This window comes from Aquarana catesbeiana, linkage group LG04, assembly GCF_042186555.1.
Source record: "Aquarana catesbeiana isolate 2022-GZ linkage group LG04, ASM4218655v1, whole genome shotgun sequence".
Classification (NCBI taxonomy): domain Eukaryota; kingdom Metazoa; phylum Chordata; class Amphibia; order Anura; family Ranidae; genus Aquarana; species Aquarana catesbeiana.
Window position 1 is genome coordinate 98,176,977 of NC_133327.1, and position 18,864 is coordinate 98,195,840.

Sequence of the window (18,864 nt, forward strand, 5' to 3'; positions counted from 1 at the left end):
TTTTAATATATAGACACTTACCTGCCCAGGGCGCCCGCGATGTCCTTACCTGAAGCCGATCTGTCCCTCGGCTCCCGGGTGGAGGCGCCGGCATCTTCGGTAAGGGAGTCAGGAAGTTAAGCCTTGCGGCTGCACAGCCTGGTTCCCTACTGCGCATGCATGAGTCGCGCTGCGCATCCTCACTGGTCCCTGCTGTCTTCTGGGACCTGTGTGTCTCCCAAAAGACATCGGGGGGACGGAGGAGGGGCCGGACGTGGCGTAAATACTGCAGCGATCTATGCCAGGAAATGGGAGCAAATACCTGGATTATACAGGTATCTTCTCCCCCCTGAAAGGTGCCAAATGTGACTCCGGAAAGGGGGAGGAATCTGAAAAGCGGAAGTTCCATTTTTGAGTGGAACTCTGCTTTTAAGTTTCACAGTGAGTATAACAAGCATGCTATTCTGCATATACAGACAGTATAGTGTTGTGGGTTTAGTAACACTTTAAACTGTTTGTAGATTGCACATGGTTGTTCCTACCTAGAGGGTTGCTGTTGGTTAGGAGGTTCTCATTACAGCAGTATTTCCTCCCACATTGCACTGATTTTAGAAAAGTGTACTGACATGGCTTCTATCAATTTGTACAGCACAGAAGAGGGTAAGGTAATAAAGTTTGCATTGTGTAAATGTGTGATCTCTTCTTCCTATCATTTCTACCATTAGATGCTTCCCAAGTTTAAACTAAGGCTCCGTTCACGCTGCTGCAACCCCATTGTTGTGACTTTCATGCGACAGAGTCCATAGGACTCTGTCACATTGAAGTCACATCAAAGTAGCACAGGAACCTTTTTTGAAGTCGCTGTGGTTTGAGTCGCATTGATTGGAGCAACTGCAATTGAAATGTTTTGACTTGTCATGCAACTTTGTGTTGCAATTCGCATTACAAGTCACAGCAGTGTGACCCAGGGTTAATAGTTGAATGGTTCTTTATAGCATTCCTTCTCCTTAAATGAACTGTGTGCTTTATATGAGGCTATTTTTCTTCCAGCCATGTTTAATCTGTCTCTTGTTTGGCACAGGGCACCTTTCTCCTACTGAATCAGATGGTGATATGCTGGGTTATGATCTGTACAGCAGTGCCCTGGCTGACATACTCAGTGAGCCCACCATGCAGCCTCCGATCTGTGTTGGACTTTATGCTCAGTGGGGAAGTGGAAAGTCATTTTTGCTTAAAAAGCTTGAAGGTAATGTACCTGCCACTTCAGCTGCACCTACCAGAACAACTACGGGAGCATGTTATGTAAAAATAAATGATTAATACTGTTTCTTAGCAGTACTGAGTTGTGAACGTATGTGTGTGTTTTTTTTGCTGACAGCCACTCTGGAGAAATACAGTAAATATACACCATTAAAGCTCACATGAAATGTCAGTTTAGATTAGCTGATCAAAGTGCTTCAAAACAAAGGGTGTGCAAAGACTCGCAGTTGATTTTCTTTACCAGTAGAAAAGCCTGTACCCTGCCAGCATGCTGCAAAGAATTACTTTTTTTTTTTTCCTCTCTGAAATCGGCGATCTCAATAGAGATCTGACACACTCCCATCTCCCACGGATAAATAAGGCCCCTTTCACACTAGGGTGGTGGGTGCGTCGGCGGTAAAGCGCTGCTATTTTTATTGGCGCTTTACCATCAATTTTGCGGCGCTATTCGGCTGCTTTTACCCCCACTAGCGGCCGAAAAAGGGTTGAAACCACCCACTAAGTGCTGCTGCAGCAGCGCTTTGCTGGCGGTATAGCCATGCTGCCCATTGATTTCAATGGGCAGGAGTGGTGGAGGAGCGGTATACACACACCGCTCCGAAGATGCTGCTTGCAGGACTATTTTTAGTGTTCTGCCAGCGCACCGCTCTAGTGTGAAAGCCCTCGGGGCTTTCACACTGGAGAGACAGGACACCGCTCCAAAGATGCTGCTTGCAGGACTATTTTTAGCGTTCTGCCAGCGCACCGCTTCACACTGGAGAGACAGGAGCTGTTCTTTCAGGGTGCTTTGCAGGCGCTATTTTTAGTGCTGTAGCACCTGCAAAGCGCCCCAGTGTGAAAGGGGTCTAAGAGCTAAAACTGTCCAATCAGCAGGAAGCCCAGGCTTTGCTGATTTCAGACTAGAAGTCTGGCTAGAGTCACCGGTTCCCTCCTGCAGTCTCCCTCCCAAACCACAGATTGTAAAAATGCTGCTGGGGATTTAGTAGTCAGAACAAAAAGTAGGATTTGCTCAATAAGAATTGGATAGCTCCCCTGAACTCAAATTTCTGAGTTAGGTACAATTGGGCTTTCAGCTTCTCCTCTGAATTGTGAAATTGAATTGCTCCACAGTAGAATATCTGATGTCCATAACTTGGCAACATTTCTTCTTTAAAGTCAGGCACGGCAGTACATTTAGTTTGGGGGCAGAACCTGGATAAATGGCTTGCCCGTAGGACTTCTGTGAAATCTATACCCTTCTAGATTCTTCCTGGCTGTAATAAGTAGGTGCTATAGACATTTTCTAGCCTTTATTCCTGCTGCACAGAGCAGATGACTACCTGAGGGTTACTTTCAAACTTCTGGCTGTGAGTACTTGCACAGCTTGTGTATACAACAAAGTAGTGCCTAGAAAAGCTGAAAGGGGTAACAGGATAAATGTCTTTTTGTGTTTTTTTTTTTTTTTTTTTTTTTTTTTTTTTTTTTAAATTGATATATTTTTGTTTTTTTCTTTTGCAAAAGTCCAAAAAGAAACCGGTAGAACAGACTAAAAGCAAAAACTGTTTTGGAATCATTCAGGCTTTTAAAGCTAAGATCACTGAAATTGGTAGGTTTGTATATTGCGGATCATATACACTCATAAAGGAATTCTAGGCAATCCTGGTAGACAGCAAAGGCAGCTTATTGATCTCCCTAGAAGACTGCGCTGACAGGTCATCTGTGCACTGGCTTTCTCTTAGCATGTTTACAGTTTAAACCTAACAGCATTACAAAAATTAAGAACCTGATTGGCTCAGTGTGGATTACAGGAAGCAAACATTAATACAGATTTATGTACTTAAAGGCTAAGTTCACCTTTAGGAACGTTACATCCATATTTAGGGTTTGACCTGTAACATGTTCCTAAACATTTGCTTTTCACCCCCAGGGCCCTCTGTTCCACCCCATGACAGCATTCTGGGGTGATTCTTCCCCACAGATGCAGTCATATTTACAGTAAATTTGATGGGGATGTCCAGGACTCCACCTACACAGCTGTGTTTTTCATTCACAGAGATCTGTGAATGAGTTAGGGCTGCAACTAGTGGTTATTTTCATAATCGATTAGTTGTCTGATTTATTGTTTTAATTAATCGGTTAATAACCATAAAAAAAAAAGTGTGGTGTATTTCGTTAATATGTAAAGTTTTATAAAAAGGCAATTTTCTAATTGTTAGTGGGGTCAAAACGAAGTTCGTTTTCAACCACAGTGATGAGAAAATGTAGAAATAATAGAAAAATTTCAAACATTCTTTCATTTAGCGAATGTACAAAGATTTTTTGTCTGAATAATCACGTCTGAAAATTGATCCGTGTGGCCAGCATAAGGCTCGGTACACACCTATGCAGTTTGCTATTGATCTGTTTCTGCAGTGCTTTTTGCTGTGCATTTTGATTTTTGCACACGTGATTTTGCTACGATTTGCGTTTTTGCATTTTTTGCGGCCAATTTGTTGTTGTGCAGATTAACTGCTTCAGCCCCGGACCATTTGGCTGGCCAAAGACCAGAGCGCTTTTTGCGAATCGGCACTGCGTCGCTTTAACTGACAATTGCGCGGTCGTGCGACGTGGCTCCCAAACAAAATTGACATCCTTTCTTTCCTCATAAATAGAGATTTCTTTTGGTGGTATTTGATCACCTCTGCGGTTTTTATTTTTTGCGCTATAAACAAATAATAAGCGACAATTTTGAAAAAAATGCAATATTTTTTACTTTTTGCTATAACAAATATCCCCAAAAAATATATAGTTTTATGGCATTTTTTAGTAATCATTTTTTTTTTTTTTTTTACTAGTAATGGCGGCGATCAGCGATATTATTTATTTATTTTTTTTATCATGACTGCGACATTATGCCGGACACGTCAGACAATTTTGACACGTTTTTGGGACCATTGGCATTAATACAGCGATCAGTGCGATTAAAAATGCATTGATTACTGTAAAAATGTCACTGGCAGTGAAGGGGTTGACACTAGGCGGCAGTGAAGGGGTTAATGTGTGTCCTAGGAAGTGTTCTAACTGAAGGGGGATGTGGACTATGCAGGGAAACGAACAGATCGCCTGTTCATACTCTGTATGAACAGAGGATCTGTCAGTTCTCCCCTCAGAGAACCGGAAACTGTGTGTTTACACACACAGCTCCCGGTTCTCTGTGTGCCCCGAGCGATTCCCGGGAGCCCATCGGTGATCGAGAGCGCCGGGCACTCACATGGGCTCCGTGGGCGAGCAGGGGGTGTGCGACCCCTCCCCCTAGTGGCGGTCTATGGTACCGATGTACCATGATGGCGATTCGCCTGCCTGTGCCATCCTGCCGCAGTATAACTGCAGCGGACGGTCGGCAAGCGGTTAAAAATATATATGAAATAATAACCAACAATTTTATTCTCAAGTAATAACTGAGATCATACAGTCCGTCCAATGAGACTAAATGGCTTCAAATTTAGATGTGGCATTGCACAGGTAGTAATTATGCTTTTCAAAATAAATGCTTTTAAGTTCAGTAATCCATTATGAAAGAGAAGGTGGGCAAGGTGAGGTCCACTGTAAAGCAATTATCCTACCGTGTTTGAAACCGTGTCCATAGAAGATGTATCCAAATAACCTAAGAGTGAGAGGAGTGCTTTAGCGCCATGCATTTCCATGTGTGGAAAACTGCAGCATTTTTTACAGTGCGCCTGGGTGCTGTTAAAAGTTGATGGCGCCCCCACGTGTTTTCTATAAAGAAACTCGTTTCGTGAACAACCGTATGCGGGAATGTGTGATTTACACACACTCCCATACTCGCATAAATGTGAACCTAGCCTTACATTGTGTAACATGGTATTTTATTTATTTTATTTATTTATTTCAGGTACTTATATAGCGCCGTCAATTTACGCAGCGCTTTACATATACATTGTACATTCACATCAGTCCCTACCCTCAAGGAGCTTACAATCTAAGGTCCCTAACTCACATTCATACATACTAGGGACAATTTAGACAGGATCCAATTAACCTACCAGCATGTCTTTGGAGTGTAAAGTTTGGATTGTGTAAAGGAGGCATTGCATTTCATGTCTGATGTCCTGTATTGTTCCTTCTTCTCTTAGATGAAATGAAGACGTTTGCAGGCCAGCAGATTGAGCCCCTCTTCCAGTTCTCTTGGCTCATTGTCTTCCTCATTTTCATGTTGTGTAGCACTGTTGGCTTGCTTCTGTCATTCAGTGTAGATGCCAAGTTGGGGATATCTGTGTCGCTCAGCCTGCTGGCTGTCCTCTATATATTCTTCAGTAAGTTTCTATGTTATTGTTACTGTTTCATTTGTGGCTGTGCTTCTGGCTGCCTCTCACACATGTAGATGTTTGAATTTTATTTACGGTGTGTGGCCACTTTTTCTTTTCAGTATGTCATAGCTCGAAAAGAAATGTTTCCCCGCATTGGGGTTTTTAGGCAGCACAAGAAAAAAATTAATCACTATAGTATGAAAAAATATACACTTTTATTGAATAGATAACATGTATCATCAGAGTTAAAAAGCCATGAGCTTCAGTGGGTATTTATCTAAAAATTTTTTTAAGCTGAACATACAAAGCAGACATTTGTTCATAGCAATATTGTGTCATGAACATTAGACCTGACGCGTTTCAACCCCTATGACTGGGGTCTTCTTCAGAGGATAGGTCTGCTGGGAAGAACATAAGAATGAGGTTGGTCTACATATACATATTCTAAAAAGTATATATCTAGCAGAAACTACATTAATTGTCCAATGAAAAACATAAATTCCCACATGGATGTCCCTTTTAAAAGTTTAAAATGCTTTATCCTCTTCCGCCAGAGGGTGATTCCAACCTCCTCTACCGCTGCCACAACCCAGACCGGCAGCGGTAGAGGAGGTTGGAATCACCCTCTGGCGGAAGAGGATAAAGCATTTTAAACTTTTAAAAGGGACATCCATGTGGGAATTTGTTTTTCATTGGACATACGTTTATTTGGTAACTATACTATACTGTACTGTTGCATTGCACAATTAATGTAGTTTCTGCTAGATATATACTTTTTAGAATATGTATATGTAGACCAACCTCATTCTTATGTTCTTCCCAGCAGACCTATCCTCTGAAGAAGACCCCAGTCATAGGGGTTGAAACGCGTCAGGTCTAATGTTCATGACACAATATTGCTATGAACAAATGTCTGCTTTGTATGTTCAGCTTAAAAAATTTTTAGATAAATACCCACTGAAGCTCATGGCTTTTTAACTCTGATGATACATGTTATCTATTCAATAAAAGTGTATATTTTTTCATACTATAGTGATTAATTTTTTTCTTGTGCTGCCTAAAAACCCCAATGCGGGGAAACATTTCTTTTCGTTCTAATTTCTAAGGGGTGAGCAGCAATCCTTTCTTCCCCTCCCTAGTGTCTCTCCATTTTTTCCAGTATGTCATAGCTAAGCAGATGTAAAAAAAAAAAAAAATCTGCAGCCTCACAACCATAATGAAACCATATTTGCCCTTCTGAAACTCACAAACTTCCTACCAAACGGCTGAATTGTGACTTTATGGTATGGTTCTACAGTCATTTCCCCAGGCATCCCACTTATGTTCTCCTCTATTCAGTTGAATACAAATCTCACAGGCAATTTTAGCTCAAGTAGATTCCAATCTGTGTAAACTTTTTAGATACCATCGGGGTAATTGTTTGAATTTTTTTTTTTTTTTATCAATTTGATGCCCGCCAGGTTTAGTCAAATGTTTTGTCTACCTGGCCATTTCACCTTCCCTCTCTTGCCACCCCCACCTTTTGACATACTTAATTCACAGCATGAAGACAATATAACCATTAGGATTATGGTGAAAAGGGACTAAAGAAATCCAAGCCCCCCCCCAGACGCATCTGTATGTAAAGCCATCTTAGATCAGATGTCATCTCATCACATATCCCAAAAATGACAGCGGAAGAAGCCATGCCAGTCATTTGTTTTATATTCCAATGGCTAAATGCACATCCAGAGCTGCTGGTTTATAGTGCAAGATAGCCTAATGTTTTAGAACTATTTATTCCAATATTAAAAAAATTCATATTTAGCTAGTCCTTTTTTATGCCTTTCATACTTTTCAATTCTGTAGGAGAATATCTTAAAATATATAAGAAGCTGTTTTGGGTTCTAATAAGTTTAGGTATGTAACTATATTGGACCATATGCATCTATTTTCAGCTGCAGTGTATTTTGGTGGGCGAAGAGAAGGAGAGAATTGGAACTGGGCTTGGGTATTGAGTACCAGACTTGCACGACATATTGGTTATCTAGAACTGCTTTTGAAACTGATGTTTGTGAACCCTCCAGAGCTCCCAGAGCAGACCACCAAGGCTTTGCCTGTCAGGTGAGATGATGTTATCATAGGAACCAACTAAATCAAAATGCTTGTGTGGAAAACACAAAATCATTAACTTGACCGTAATGTGGTGTTCTGAACCAGGCTTATTTGTTTCATTAACTGTTTATCTTCATCATAGACTCAGGACACAGGCTTGATATTCATAGATCCTGGGTTATAGGTTAGTACTGTCAGGTGAATGGACACTGGCAAAGCTTTGAAATACCCGCCCCCTGGGCATTCGTCTATAACCCTACCCTACTCTGTGAGTCCTTGGTTTTATGCTATTGTCCTCAGGTGATGAACCTCTTCTCCTTTATCTAGAAATCACTCTTAGCTTGACTAGTTTTTATTATTTTACTTTGGATTTTAAATCGGCACTTAAACTCCTCAGTCGTCTAATATTACAATAGAAGCAGTGCATCCGAATCAGTCTGTCCTCAGTAAATTCATGCACTGTATACAGAGCCTGCATAATGGGGACTGCCTGTAATGTTGCTTACTGGTCCAGAGCCATGGTTCATCCTTATGGAACACATAAGGATGGTGGAAGCTTGGACCCTTTATTGGGACCAGTGACATGGACAGGTAAGACAGGATCACCCTGTATTTCTGACCGTTACTGTAGACTCCCTGCCATTATATCACGTTGTTCCCAAATAATTGCCAGTGTCCAATCACCTGAAGGTACCAGCCTTTAACCCTGGATCTATGAATATCAAGCCTGGGTCCCTAACTGTACTCCAAGATATGGAATTTACATGCATGTCAAAATGCCTTTTTTTCCCCCCATCATGTTTTAAAACTGATCTCCAGTCAAACTGCTAAAAACATATGAAATGCATATATGGGAGCTGTTTTATCTGTCAAAGGATTCAAATTTTTCAGCATTCAGTTCAGAGATTTACACATCCCTGCCCTTTCCTGCAGGCCAGGAGATCTGATTTGCCTTTCCTGCAGTAAAAGCTGAAATTGGGGTATTGATTTTTGGAAGCGGAGAATTGCTGTAGTAGTTGCCAAGACTACAGTGAACACCGCTGTTCTCTGGGGTCCTATGCCAAGTGGCTGCCCTGCTGCTTAGGATCCTCCAGGGGGTTGCTTGCTTGGCATGATTGCCATTCACAGAACGCCTTGCATTTTTCTCAGTTAATGCAAGGAGTTCTGATTGGATGTGTAGGGTCACTAGATTGGAAACTTCAGATAGGGACTGATAAGAATATCCCATGCAATAATTGCACAATGAATATTGCAGGAGATTTGATAGTTGGTACAACATAAGCACATTTGGTTAAATCTCTAACCGTCCACACGCAAAAAAAAAGTCTGGAAGCATCTGTGATACTAACACTTTATATAAAAACGTAGTCCCATTTTCCAAAAATACATGATTTTAGGATAGTAATAAGTTCACTACATGGGCAGACAAGTCAGTGTTGCACCCAGCATGAAAATCCACTGCTAACTGGAATTTTAACACACAATTCTTTTTTACCTATTAAGTCTCCATGAATGGAACTCCCAAATTACCCTCAGTATTATGCTTAGGTGTTGGGCAGTCTAAATGTTCTTGCTGTGACATTTTTATATAGTAGCCTCATGTGTAGTTGCAGGAATAGTAATTTTTGCATTTCAGCTAAGGGCCTATCAATTCAAATTCAGTCATGACTTTACTTGTGATACAGAAGTGAGACATACCTGTGGTGTTGTGCATGTGTAATAACAATTACAATATTTATACTGGTGTGTATTTTTATCTGTTTCTTCAGGTTCCTCTTTACAGATTATAATAGGCTCTCTAGTGTTGGTGGAGAGACCTCCATGGCAGAAATGATCGCCACTCTCTCTGATGCATGTGAGAGAGAGTTTGGTTTTCTGGCAACCCGACTTTTCAGGGTCTTCAAGACGGAAGAATCCCAAGGTACTTTTTTATTATGACACATTCACTGACAATTGCGTTTTTTCGTTGTATGAAAAAAACCTCATCCTACTATCACAAAAATACTTGTATTTTAAAAACTGCATATGATTAAGTGGACCTTTCAGTAACTTTGCATGTCTGCTTGTACACATTCCTGATAATACAGCATCTGTAAAAAAAAAAAAAAAGTTCCTTAAACAAAAAAATAAGTAACCTTACCATTTAAATGTCTTTGCCTAGGTTGCTTGGATGCCATCAGTCTGCGTCAGGCAGGCATTTTCTCAATCTCCTCTTCCCCCCTGTGATCAGACTGCAACATTGTAATTTCTCTTTCGTTCATCGACTGACACAGCACCTCCTTAATCTTGACAGTTGGGTTATATCGCCTCTGCAGTAGTAGGACTAGGCAGAACAAAAAAACACCTGGCTACGCCCATGGGCTGTCCTCAGTATATAACCCCTGCTCTAGGTATTCAGTTTATTTCTGTCTAGGCAGGAGTAAGGACCTAGCTCCTTGCTGGGATCTTATGGTCCTAGCAAATTTTACTTTTCTTTATTGTACATCACGGGACACCGAGCCATAGTAGTTACTATGTGGGTTATAGGCCACCTTCAGGTGATGGACACTGGCACACCCTAAGACAGGAAGTCCACTCCCTATATAACCCCTCCCACTACTGGGAGTACCTCAGTTTTTTCGCCAGTGTCTTAGGTTGCTGAGCATAAATAGCAGCGGCAGTTGTTGGACTATTGGCTCAAGCAGTGGGTGCAATTTCTTCTGGTAGTACCTCTGCATTTGTGCATCGGGCTATGGTAAGAAGGGGAGGTAGAAACACCCCAAAAAAGGGCTCAAGAGGGACTCCTTCACGCTCAAAAAAGCCTAAACTCATCTCTACAATGGCATCCTCCCCTGAGAGATCTGACGTGGCTGGTCAGAGTGAGCCATCAGAACCATCAAATGTTGCAACTGTTTCCAACACTGCAGCCCCTGTCTGTTACTGAAAAGGTTTTTTCCTCAACCATATTAGGATTGGAGCAAAGGTTAGCGGCTTTAATCGCATTCCAGAGTGGGACAAAGCGCGACAGGTCCCCTTCCATTACCCAGGACCCTCAAACTGAGGAACTGGGGGCGGGAGATGAGGAATTTTTCTCGGGGGGCCGTGAAGAGGCTGATGACTTCTCTTCTGAGGGGTCAAATGCGGAGGGATCAGCTTCACAATCTGAAAGATTGTTGGTACAATCTCTTACTGAATTGGTCCGCTGCACATTTATGCTACCCTTAACTGAGTCGGTTGATAAGCCCACTTCTTGTTTAGGTTCGCTAAAGCCTCCCCAAGCCATACATACCTTTCCTTTTCATTCATTGCTGGAAAAACTTATGTATTCTGAGTGGGATCACCCAGATAAGCATTTTTTTCCTCCTAAAAAGTTTCCAACACTATCCTATGGAGGAAAAGTTTAATAAAAAATGGGAGATGCCAGCAATTGACGCTGCTATATCCTCTGTGAATAAAAGTTTGACTTCTCCGGTAGACAGTGCTCAAATGATTAAGGATCCAACGGATAAGAAGTTGGAATTCCTATTAAAAAACACATTTTCTCTGACAGGTTCAGTGACTCAACCTGCGCTGGCAGCAATCGGTGTATGTCAATCCTTGAGAGACCAGTTCAAACAGGTGCTCGAGGTTATTCCTGATCAACAGGCCCAGGATTTGGCTGAGCTACCACAGTGGCGTTATGTTTTGCAATAGACGCTATGAGAGATACTATTCTTCAGGCCTCACGCTTGGTCTGGTGCATATGCGTAGAATACTATGGTTGAAAAATTAGTCAGCCGAAACGCCTTGCAAAAAGCTCCTGGCTAGTTTTCCTTTTCACGGTGAACGGCTGTTTGGGGATGATCTGGGTAAATACAGCCAAAGAATTTCTAATGAAAAAAGTACCCTTTTGCCAGTTAGAAAAAGGAGTAAGCGTATTTCATTTAGACGAGCTTCCTCTCCAGTGCCAGGGGCATCAGCATCCAGGCAGTCACGACGGCCTCCGCCGTCAGGCTCAGGAGGTAAACCTCAGGGTCAACCCCAGGGACAAAAGAAGTCCTGGGGAAGGAAACCTACAAAACAAAATACTAAAGCCTCCTTATGAAGGGGCACCCCCGCTCGCTTGAGTGGGGAAGACTTCTGCAGTTCTCAAGGGTCTGGCAGAAGTGCCAAGACAAATGGGTGGCTTCCTCAATAACTCTAGGGTACAAACTAGAGTTCCGAGAGTCCCCGTCTCCTCGTTTTCTCAGATCAAACTTTCCCAGGGATCCAGAGAAAAAAGTCTCTCTTTCAAGCATTGGACCATCCTTTGTCTCAAAATGTGATATCGGTGGTCCCCATAGAAGAGCAGGGATTGGGGTTTTATTTAAACCTTTTCACGGTACCAAAACCAAATGGAGAGGTCGGACCCATTCTAGATCTCAGATCTAAACCTATTTCTGAATATCCGCTCTTTTCGCATGGAGTCAATTCGATCATTAGTCTCCATCCTACAAGGTGGAGAACTTTTGGCATCAATCGATATCAAGGATGCATACCTCAATGTGCCTATTTTTCCCGCTCACCAGAAATATCTACGTTTTGAGGTAGAAAGTCTTCATTTTCAGTTTGTAGCTCTGCCTTTCGGTCTAGCTACTGCACCTCAAGTGTTTAAAAAGGTTCTGGCCCCTCCTCTAGCCAGATTAAAGGCCCAAGGTATAACGATTATAGCTTACCTAGACGATCTGCTCTTGATAGACTAGTCGGTAGCCCGCTTAGACCAAAGTATGGTCACCACAGTCAACTACCTAGAACACCTAGGTTGGATTCTCAACCTAGAGAAGCCCTTCTTAAAACCATCAAGGAGATTAGAATACTTGAGTCTGATCATAGATGCAGCCCAGAAAAGGGTATTTTTGCCTCTGGCGAAGATCATTGCCATAAAGGAACTGATTCAGGTGGTCAAGGCAAAGAAGAATCCTTCTATTCGACTTTGCATGAGGTTGTTGGGAAAGATGGTGGCTTCATTCGAGGCCGTTCCTTATGCTCAGTTTCATTCGAGTCTGCTGCAAAACAGTATTTCCCAGATTTCCCAATGTGTCTCCGAGGGTGCGCCGGAGCCTCAGTTGGTTGATAACCAAGAATCGGCAGAAGGGAAAATCCTTCCTACCAGTTACCTGGAACAACAGATGCCAGCCTTTCGGGTTGGGGAGCTGTCCTGGAAGAGGCGTCTGTCCAAGGGAAATGGTCCAGATCAGAAATTACCTTACCCATCAACATTCTAGAGGTCCGAGCAGCGTGCTTGGCCCTGAGGGCCTGGACGTTCAGGTTACGGAACTGTCCTGTCAGAATCCAATCCGACAATGCCACAGCAGTGGTTTATATCAATCACCAAGGGGGCACGAGAAGTCATGCGGCCAAGAGCGGTGAATCATAGCTTGACTTGGGCAGAGAACAATGTACCCTGCCTATCGGCAGTCTTTATTCCAGGAATAGAAAATTGGCAGGCGGACTACTTGAGTCGCCAGCAGTTGTTCCCGGCAGAATGGTCCCTTCACCCCGAGATCTTCCTGGCAATATGCCGAAGATGGGGGATCCCAGACGTAGATCTGTTTGCGTCCAGGTTCAACAAGAAAATCGACAACTTTGTGTCAAGAACAAGGGATCCGCTAGCATGCGGAACAGATGCCTTAGTGTTCCCGTGGGATCAGTTCTCACTGATTTATGCATTTCCTCCTATTGTGCTGCTTCCACAACTTCTTCGCAGGATCAAGCAGGAAGGGAAGTCGGTGATTCTTGTGACCCAGAAGATCTTAGTATGCAGAGATCAATAAGGATGGCAGTAGGGGGCCCATGGACCCTACCACCACGTCCAGACCTTCTCTCGCAAGGTCCGGTATTCCATCCTACCTTATAAACGCTAAATTTAACGGTTTGGCTATTGAGTCCCACATTCTGAAGAAGCGTGGGCTGTCAGGTCCTGTGGTATCTACCTTGATTAATGCAAGGAAGCCGGCCTCCAGAATCATATATTATAGAGTCTGAAGGGCATATGTCTCCTGGTGTTGGTGTGAATCCAGGGGTTGGCGCCCCAGGAAGTATGTCATAGGTAGAATCCTTGACATTCTGCAGATGGGGTTAGAAATGAAGCTGGCCTTGAGTACTATTAAAGGCCAGGTCTCGGCCTTATCGGTATTTCAGCGACCACTTGCTTTGCATTCTTTGGTTCGTAGCTTTATTCAGGGGTTAACGCGGCTTAATCCCCCGGTTAAGTCACCCCTGAACCCTTGGGACTTGAATTTAGTTCTGTCGGCACTGCAAAAACAGCCTTTTGAGTCGATACAGCATATTCCCTTGGTCCTTTTGACAAGGAAACTAATTTTTCTGGTAGCCATATTTTCTGCAAGAAGGGTATCAGAGTTGGCTGTTCTTTCTTATAGTAAGCCATATTTGATTATTCACAAGGATAATGTAGTATTGCGTCGTCATCCTAACTTTCTACCAAAGGTAGTGTCTAGTTTTCATCTAAACCAGGATATTGTTCTGCCTTCATTCTTTCCAGAACCCTGTTCTACGGAAGAGAAATTACTACATTTTCTTGATGTGGTGAGAGCAGTCTAAGTCTACTTGAAGGCTACTGCTCAGATTCGAAAAATGGATGTTTTGTTTGTGTTGCCTGAAGGTCCTAGAAAAGGACAGGCGGCATCGAAATCTACTATTTCTAAATGGATTCGGCAAGTAATTGTTAAAGCTTATGGTTTGAAGCAGAAGATTCCACCCTCTCAAATCAAAGCGTACTCCACTAAGGCTGTTAGTGCTTCGTGGGCAGTGCATCACCAATCCTCCATGGCTCAAATCTACAAGGCTCCAACTTGGTCTTCAGTCCATACATTCACTAGATTGTATCAGGTGGACATAAAAAGGCATGAGGATATTGCCTTTGGGCGCAGTGTGCTGCAGACAGCAGTATAAGTCCTCTGGTCTCATGGTGCCCTACTTTTGTTGTGTCTCCCTCCCCTCAGTTGGCTTTGCTCTGGGACATCCTACATAGTAACTACTATGGCTCTGTGTCCCGTGATGTACGATAAAGAAAATAGGATTTTTATAACAGCTTACCTGTAAAATCCTTTTCTTGGCGTACATCACGGGACACAGAGGTCCCTCCATTCTTCTAATACACGTATATTGCTTTGCTACAAAAACTGAGGTACTCCCAGTAGTGGGAGGGATTATATAGGGAGTGGACTTCCTGTCTTAGGGTGTGCCAGTGTCCATCACCTGAAGATGGCCTATAACCCACATAGTAACTACTATGGCTCTGTGTCCCGTGATGTACTCCAACAAAAGCATTTTCTCCTGGAAGATCTGCAATCCACAGCCGGGCTGGGCGACAGGCTGGATAATCTAAATACAGTGGTCTCCCCAGTCCAGCCAGCAAGTGTATGCAGACCGCAGCTACGCGCTAGGTCGGCCACAACATAGCCTCAACGGACGGACTGGCACGCAAGCTAAACTCATCACAGGGTCGCATACGACCGGGTGCTGGTCTGAGCCACAGCTGTCCCTTGGCCGATAGCCCCCCGCTTCGGTGGCGAGGAGTTCTGTCTGGAGGGTCACGCGCGCCATGGATTGGTAAGTACAGTTTCTCCTTTTTCTGCGGTTTGAGGTGGATGCGGGTACTCTCCAGGGATGGTCGGACCTGCCTGCAGGATCCCTCCTCCCATCCTAAAGTCCCTTGGTTAAACTGGGTTTCCCTCTCCCCCCATGGATTGGTGGGAGTACCAGGGCAGGCAGCAGAGACCCCTGGGGGTCTCCCCCGCCATTCCCTTTCTGGGTGTGTGTCCTGCCCGGGCGGTATGGGGGGGTTCCAGTGCAGGAGGCCCCTAAGTGCATGCCCTGCTGTGTGAGCAGTGTGAGGTAGTGTGCAGTTTGGGGGTCCCAGTGCAGAGAGCACAGTGGTGCAGAGTACACAGCGGTGTCCCCTTAAATGTTCACCCTGCCTGGTGGAGTACAGTACCTTTTTTTTTTTTTAGAAGGGGGTCCCCTTGCAGAGGGTGCAGCGATGTTGAAGGCACAGAGAGGATCCTTGCAGCATGCTTCAGCATGTCAAACGGCCGGCGGCCATGTTTGGGTGGTCCGATTACATCACGGCCACCATTTTCCCTTGGTCTGGCCGGTCTCGGCCGGTGGCCATGTTTGTGTAGCTGATGTCACGGCAGCCATTTTTCATTAGTCTAGTGAGACGCTAGAAATGGCCGGAACCCCGTGGAGATGCCAGAGCTTTTCCTCCCCTATGCTTCTCTTCCTGTCCCGGGATATATGAAATGGACGCCAACATTGGTGTCGCTGGGTCCGAATTGCGGCACTCCTCAGTTTGGTAGGGTGAGTCTTTGGGGGTCCTTGTGTATCTCTCTGCTGATAGGTACCCTGGCCATTGGGGTGTCCCTTTTGTGGTGCCAAAGTGCCTTTGTACTACAGGGTCTTCTTCCCTATGGAGCCTCAGGGTCACATTTCACCCACTGATCCCCTCATGGAGGTGGCAGGTCCCTCAGAATCCCAGTTTCCCATGGTTGCATTGACGGAGGTCCTTAAGTCATTGGTATCCTGGGTAGAAGTAGCGTGTGGGCAAGGACTCAGGAGGAAGTGTCCCCCTCCTTCCCCTGTTCAGTCTGTCTCAATTGATGCTGAGCCTGATGCCGCCAGGGATGTGGCCCGTCCAGGGGGGGTTAATATCTCGCCCCCTGACTTGTCCAATAGTGAGGCTGAGTCCTCTACAGTCTCAGCAGCGAGTGAAAAAGCGCTGGTGGACGCACTTGTTACTGCAGTGCGGGAGACTCTAAAGATGGGGGATGCGGCTGACAGGGCCACAGATGTGGCTGTGTCCTTTGGTATGCATAACACCCCTTTGAAGAACCACTTTTGAAAAAGGGGACTACCCCACCAGTGGTGGACCCACCTGTTTCCAGGTTGAATAAAGCAACCATGATACCAGTAGAGAAATCCCCATTCTTTAAAGCGGGGGTCCACCTATCTATCGTTTTTTTTTTTTTTTTTTTTTTTTTTTTGTTCATTCACAAACTTTTTTCTTCTCAGCATTACATACTCACATATTGTGTGTAATATGTCCGCCTGTGTCAGATTTCGTTGGAAAGAATAACTTATATTATTCACTGCAGGCGGTTTCCATCTTCATTCTGGGCATTTGAAGCCCACAAGCATTTATTTCCTGGATGTGGTGAATGCTGTGCTCCTAGCATTCACTGCTCGTTCCCGCACATGCTCAGTGGCATCCTGGGAAGCCTGAGACTAGCTCCCAGGAGTCTGGGAGAGGCTAGAAACACGCCTACTCCCACGGGAGGAGAACCAGGAAGTGCAAAGAAGAATAGAAAAATAAAAGGTAATTACGGCGATTTACATTTTTTTAAATGGCATGTCAGCATCTAGGCAAGGAAGAGAATACATACAGATATTGTTCAAAATTTGGGTGGAACCCCACTTTAAGGACTCGGCTGACAGGAAAGCGGAGGCTGTGGCACGCAGCATGTTTACTATGGCTAGGTCGGCATTGCGTCCAGTCTTTGCATCGGCCCTGGTGTCGCAGACCCTAACTGAATGGGCCAAGCTTTTGCACCATGGTCTGGGTAGTGAGCAGGTTCTTGCTGCTTATGTTTTAGCAGACCAGTTTGTCCATGGGCTGCAGTATATTTTTGATACAGCCTTGGATGCAGCTCCTGTGCTGTCCAAGCTTTCTGTTTCAGCGGTGGTGATTAAATATGTGCTGTGGCTTAAGAATTGGTCGGCAGACCAAGCCTCTAAAAAAGCTCTCATCTACCCTTTCAAGGTGACCGCCTGTTTGGGGCTACCCTGGATGACATTATTAAGGGTGTCACAGGGGGAAAGATTAGCTTCCTGCCTCAATCTAGGAAAGGGAAGGCGCCTGGTCTCAGGTGGGGTCTTCCTTCTCAGTCCATAAGAAATTCTTCCGGGCTCCCGGAACTGCAGATAAAGGAAACTGATCTCTCAAGTCTTCCCCGGGAAGTTCCAAGCAATCTTGGTCTAGTAAGCCTAGAGAGCAGGTTTCTCCGGATTCACTGACAAGACTCCTTCAGCATGAAGGTCTGACTTCACCCATTGCTGGGGTGGGGGACATCTTCCATGATTTCCAGATTCATGGGCCTCCTTCGTGAGCGTCAAGGGGGTCCACAAATTGAACCTTTTGTGGGTACCAAAGAAGGGGGGCAGAATTTGTCCACTTCAGGGGGCCCTGTGTCTCCTTGTTTGGGTATAATTCCTGTAAAGGTTCAGGTGACGTCCAAACTACCCAAAGTCCCTTCTAGCCCTGTCCAGGAAATTGGGCTACCTGGGTCTGACTCTGGAGTGAATGCTGACCAGGTTAGTAGTTTTTCTTCTCAAACATCGCCCCCTTTAGCAGGTTTAGTTCACCTCGAAGTAACTGAGGCTCGTGGCAATCTCGCAAGTTCCTCTGGTAGACGCCGCAGTCGCCCTAGTACCACTGCGGGGCCAACGCCTTCCTGTTCTGCGGTGCCTGCGAAGGACAGACGGCGAAAGTCTTCTGGTGGCCGTAAATGTCCCTTGGATGTTACCTCTAAAAGAGGACCAGTTGTAACGAGGACTGAGCTTCCATCCTGCTTTACAGTAACTGGTTTTAATAGCCTATCCATGGAAATCCAGGTAGTGAGAGATAGAGGTCCTTCGGGATCAGTGATCCCTACTACGGTGAAGGCAAGTAAGTCGACTTCTAGTAAGATATACCATCGTACATGGAAAGTGTACGTTTCTTGGTGTGAGTTGATTGGCGTTCATCCTCGATTCTTTTCTGTGGCTCAGATCTTAGCTTTTCTTCAACAGGGTGTTGAGCAGAAGTTTGCTTTGAGCACCATCAAGGTGTCTGCCTTAGAAGTCTTCTTTCAGCGACCCCTAGCCACTCAATTTTTAGTTCGTACCTACATTCAAGGAGTCCAGCATGTGGCTCAGCCTGTACGGTCTCTTTTGCCGCAATGGGATTTAAACTTGGTGCTATCGGTTCTCCAGAAACCTCCATTTGAGAATATTCGGGAGATTCCCTTGCCTACCTTGTCCCAGAAGGTGGAATTCCTGGTGGCTACCTCAGCCCACAGGGTTTCAGAGTTGGTGGCAATATCTTGTCGTAGTCCCTGTTTAGTACTTGGTAGGGATAAAGTGGTTCTTCATCCCTGTCAGTCATTTCTGCCCAAGGTTGTCTCTGACTTCCATTTGAATGAGGACATTGTGTTGCTGTCCTTGTGTCCCAAGCCGGCTCATCCCAAGA

General features: G+C 44.6%; 1 protein-coding gene across 3 annotated transcripts in view; it reads left to right on the forward strand.

The window, feature by feature from the left end:
• Positions 1 to 18,864, forward strand: part of KIDINS220 (kinase D interacting substrate 220) — a 248,515-nt gene that overhangs the window by 60,156 nt on the left and 169,495 nt on the right. For all 3 annotated transcript variants that reach the window (XM_073625407.1, XM_073625408.1, XM_073625409.1), the window contains exons 13-16: positions 1,061 to 1,225; positions 5,352 to 5,531; positions 7,463 to 7,628; positions 9,389 to 9,540. In XM_073625407.1, the coding sequence (XP_073481508.1) occupies positions 1,061 to 1,225; positions 5,352 to 5,531; positions 7,463 to 7,628; positions 9,389 to 9,540 (663 nt within the window). The remainder of the gene's footprint in view (positions 1 to 1,060; positions 1,226 to 5,351; positions 5,532 to 7,462; positions 7,629 to 9,388; positions 9,541 to 18,864) is intronic.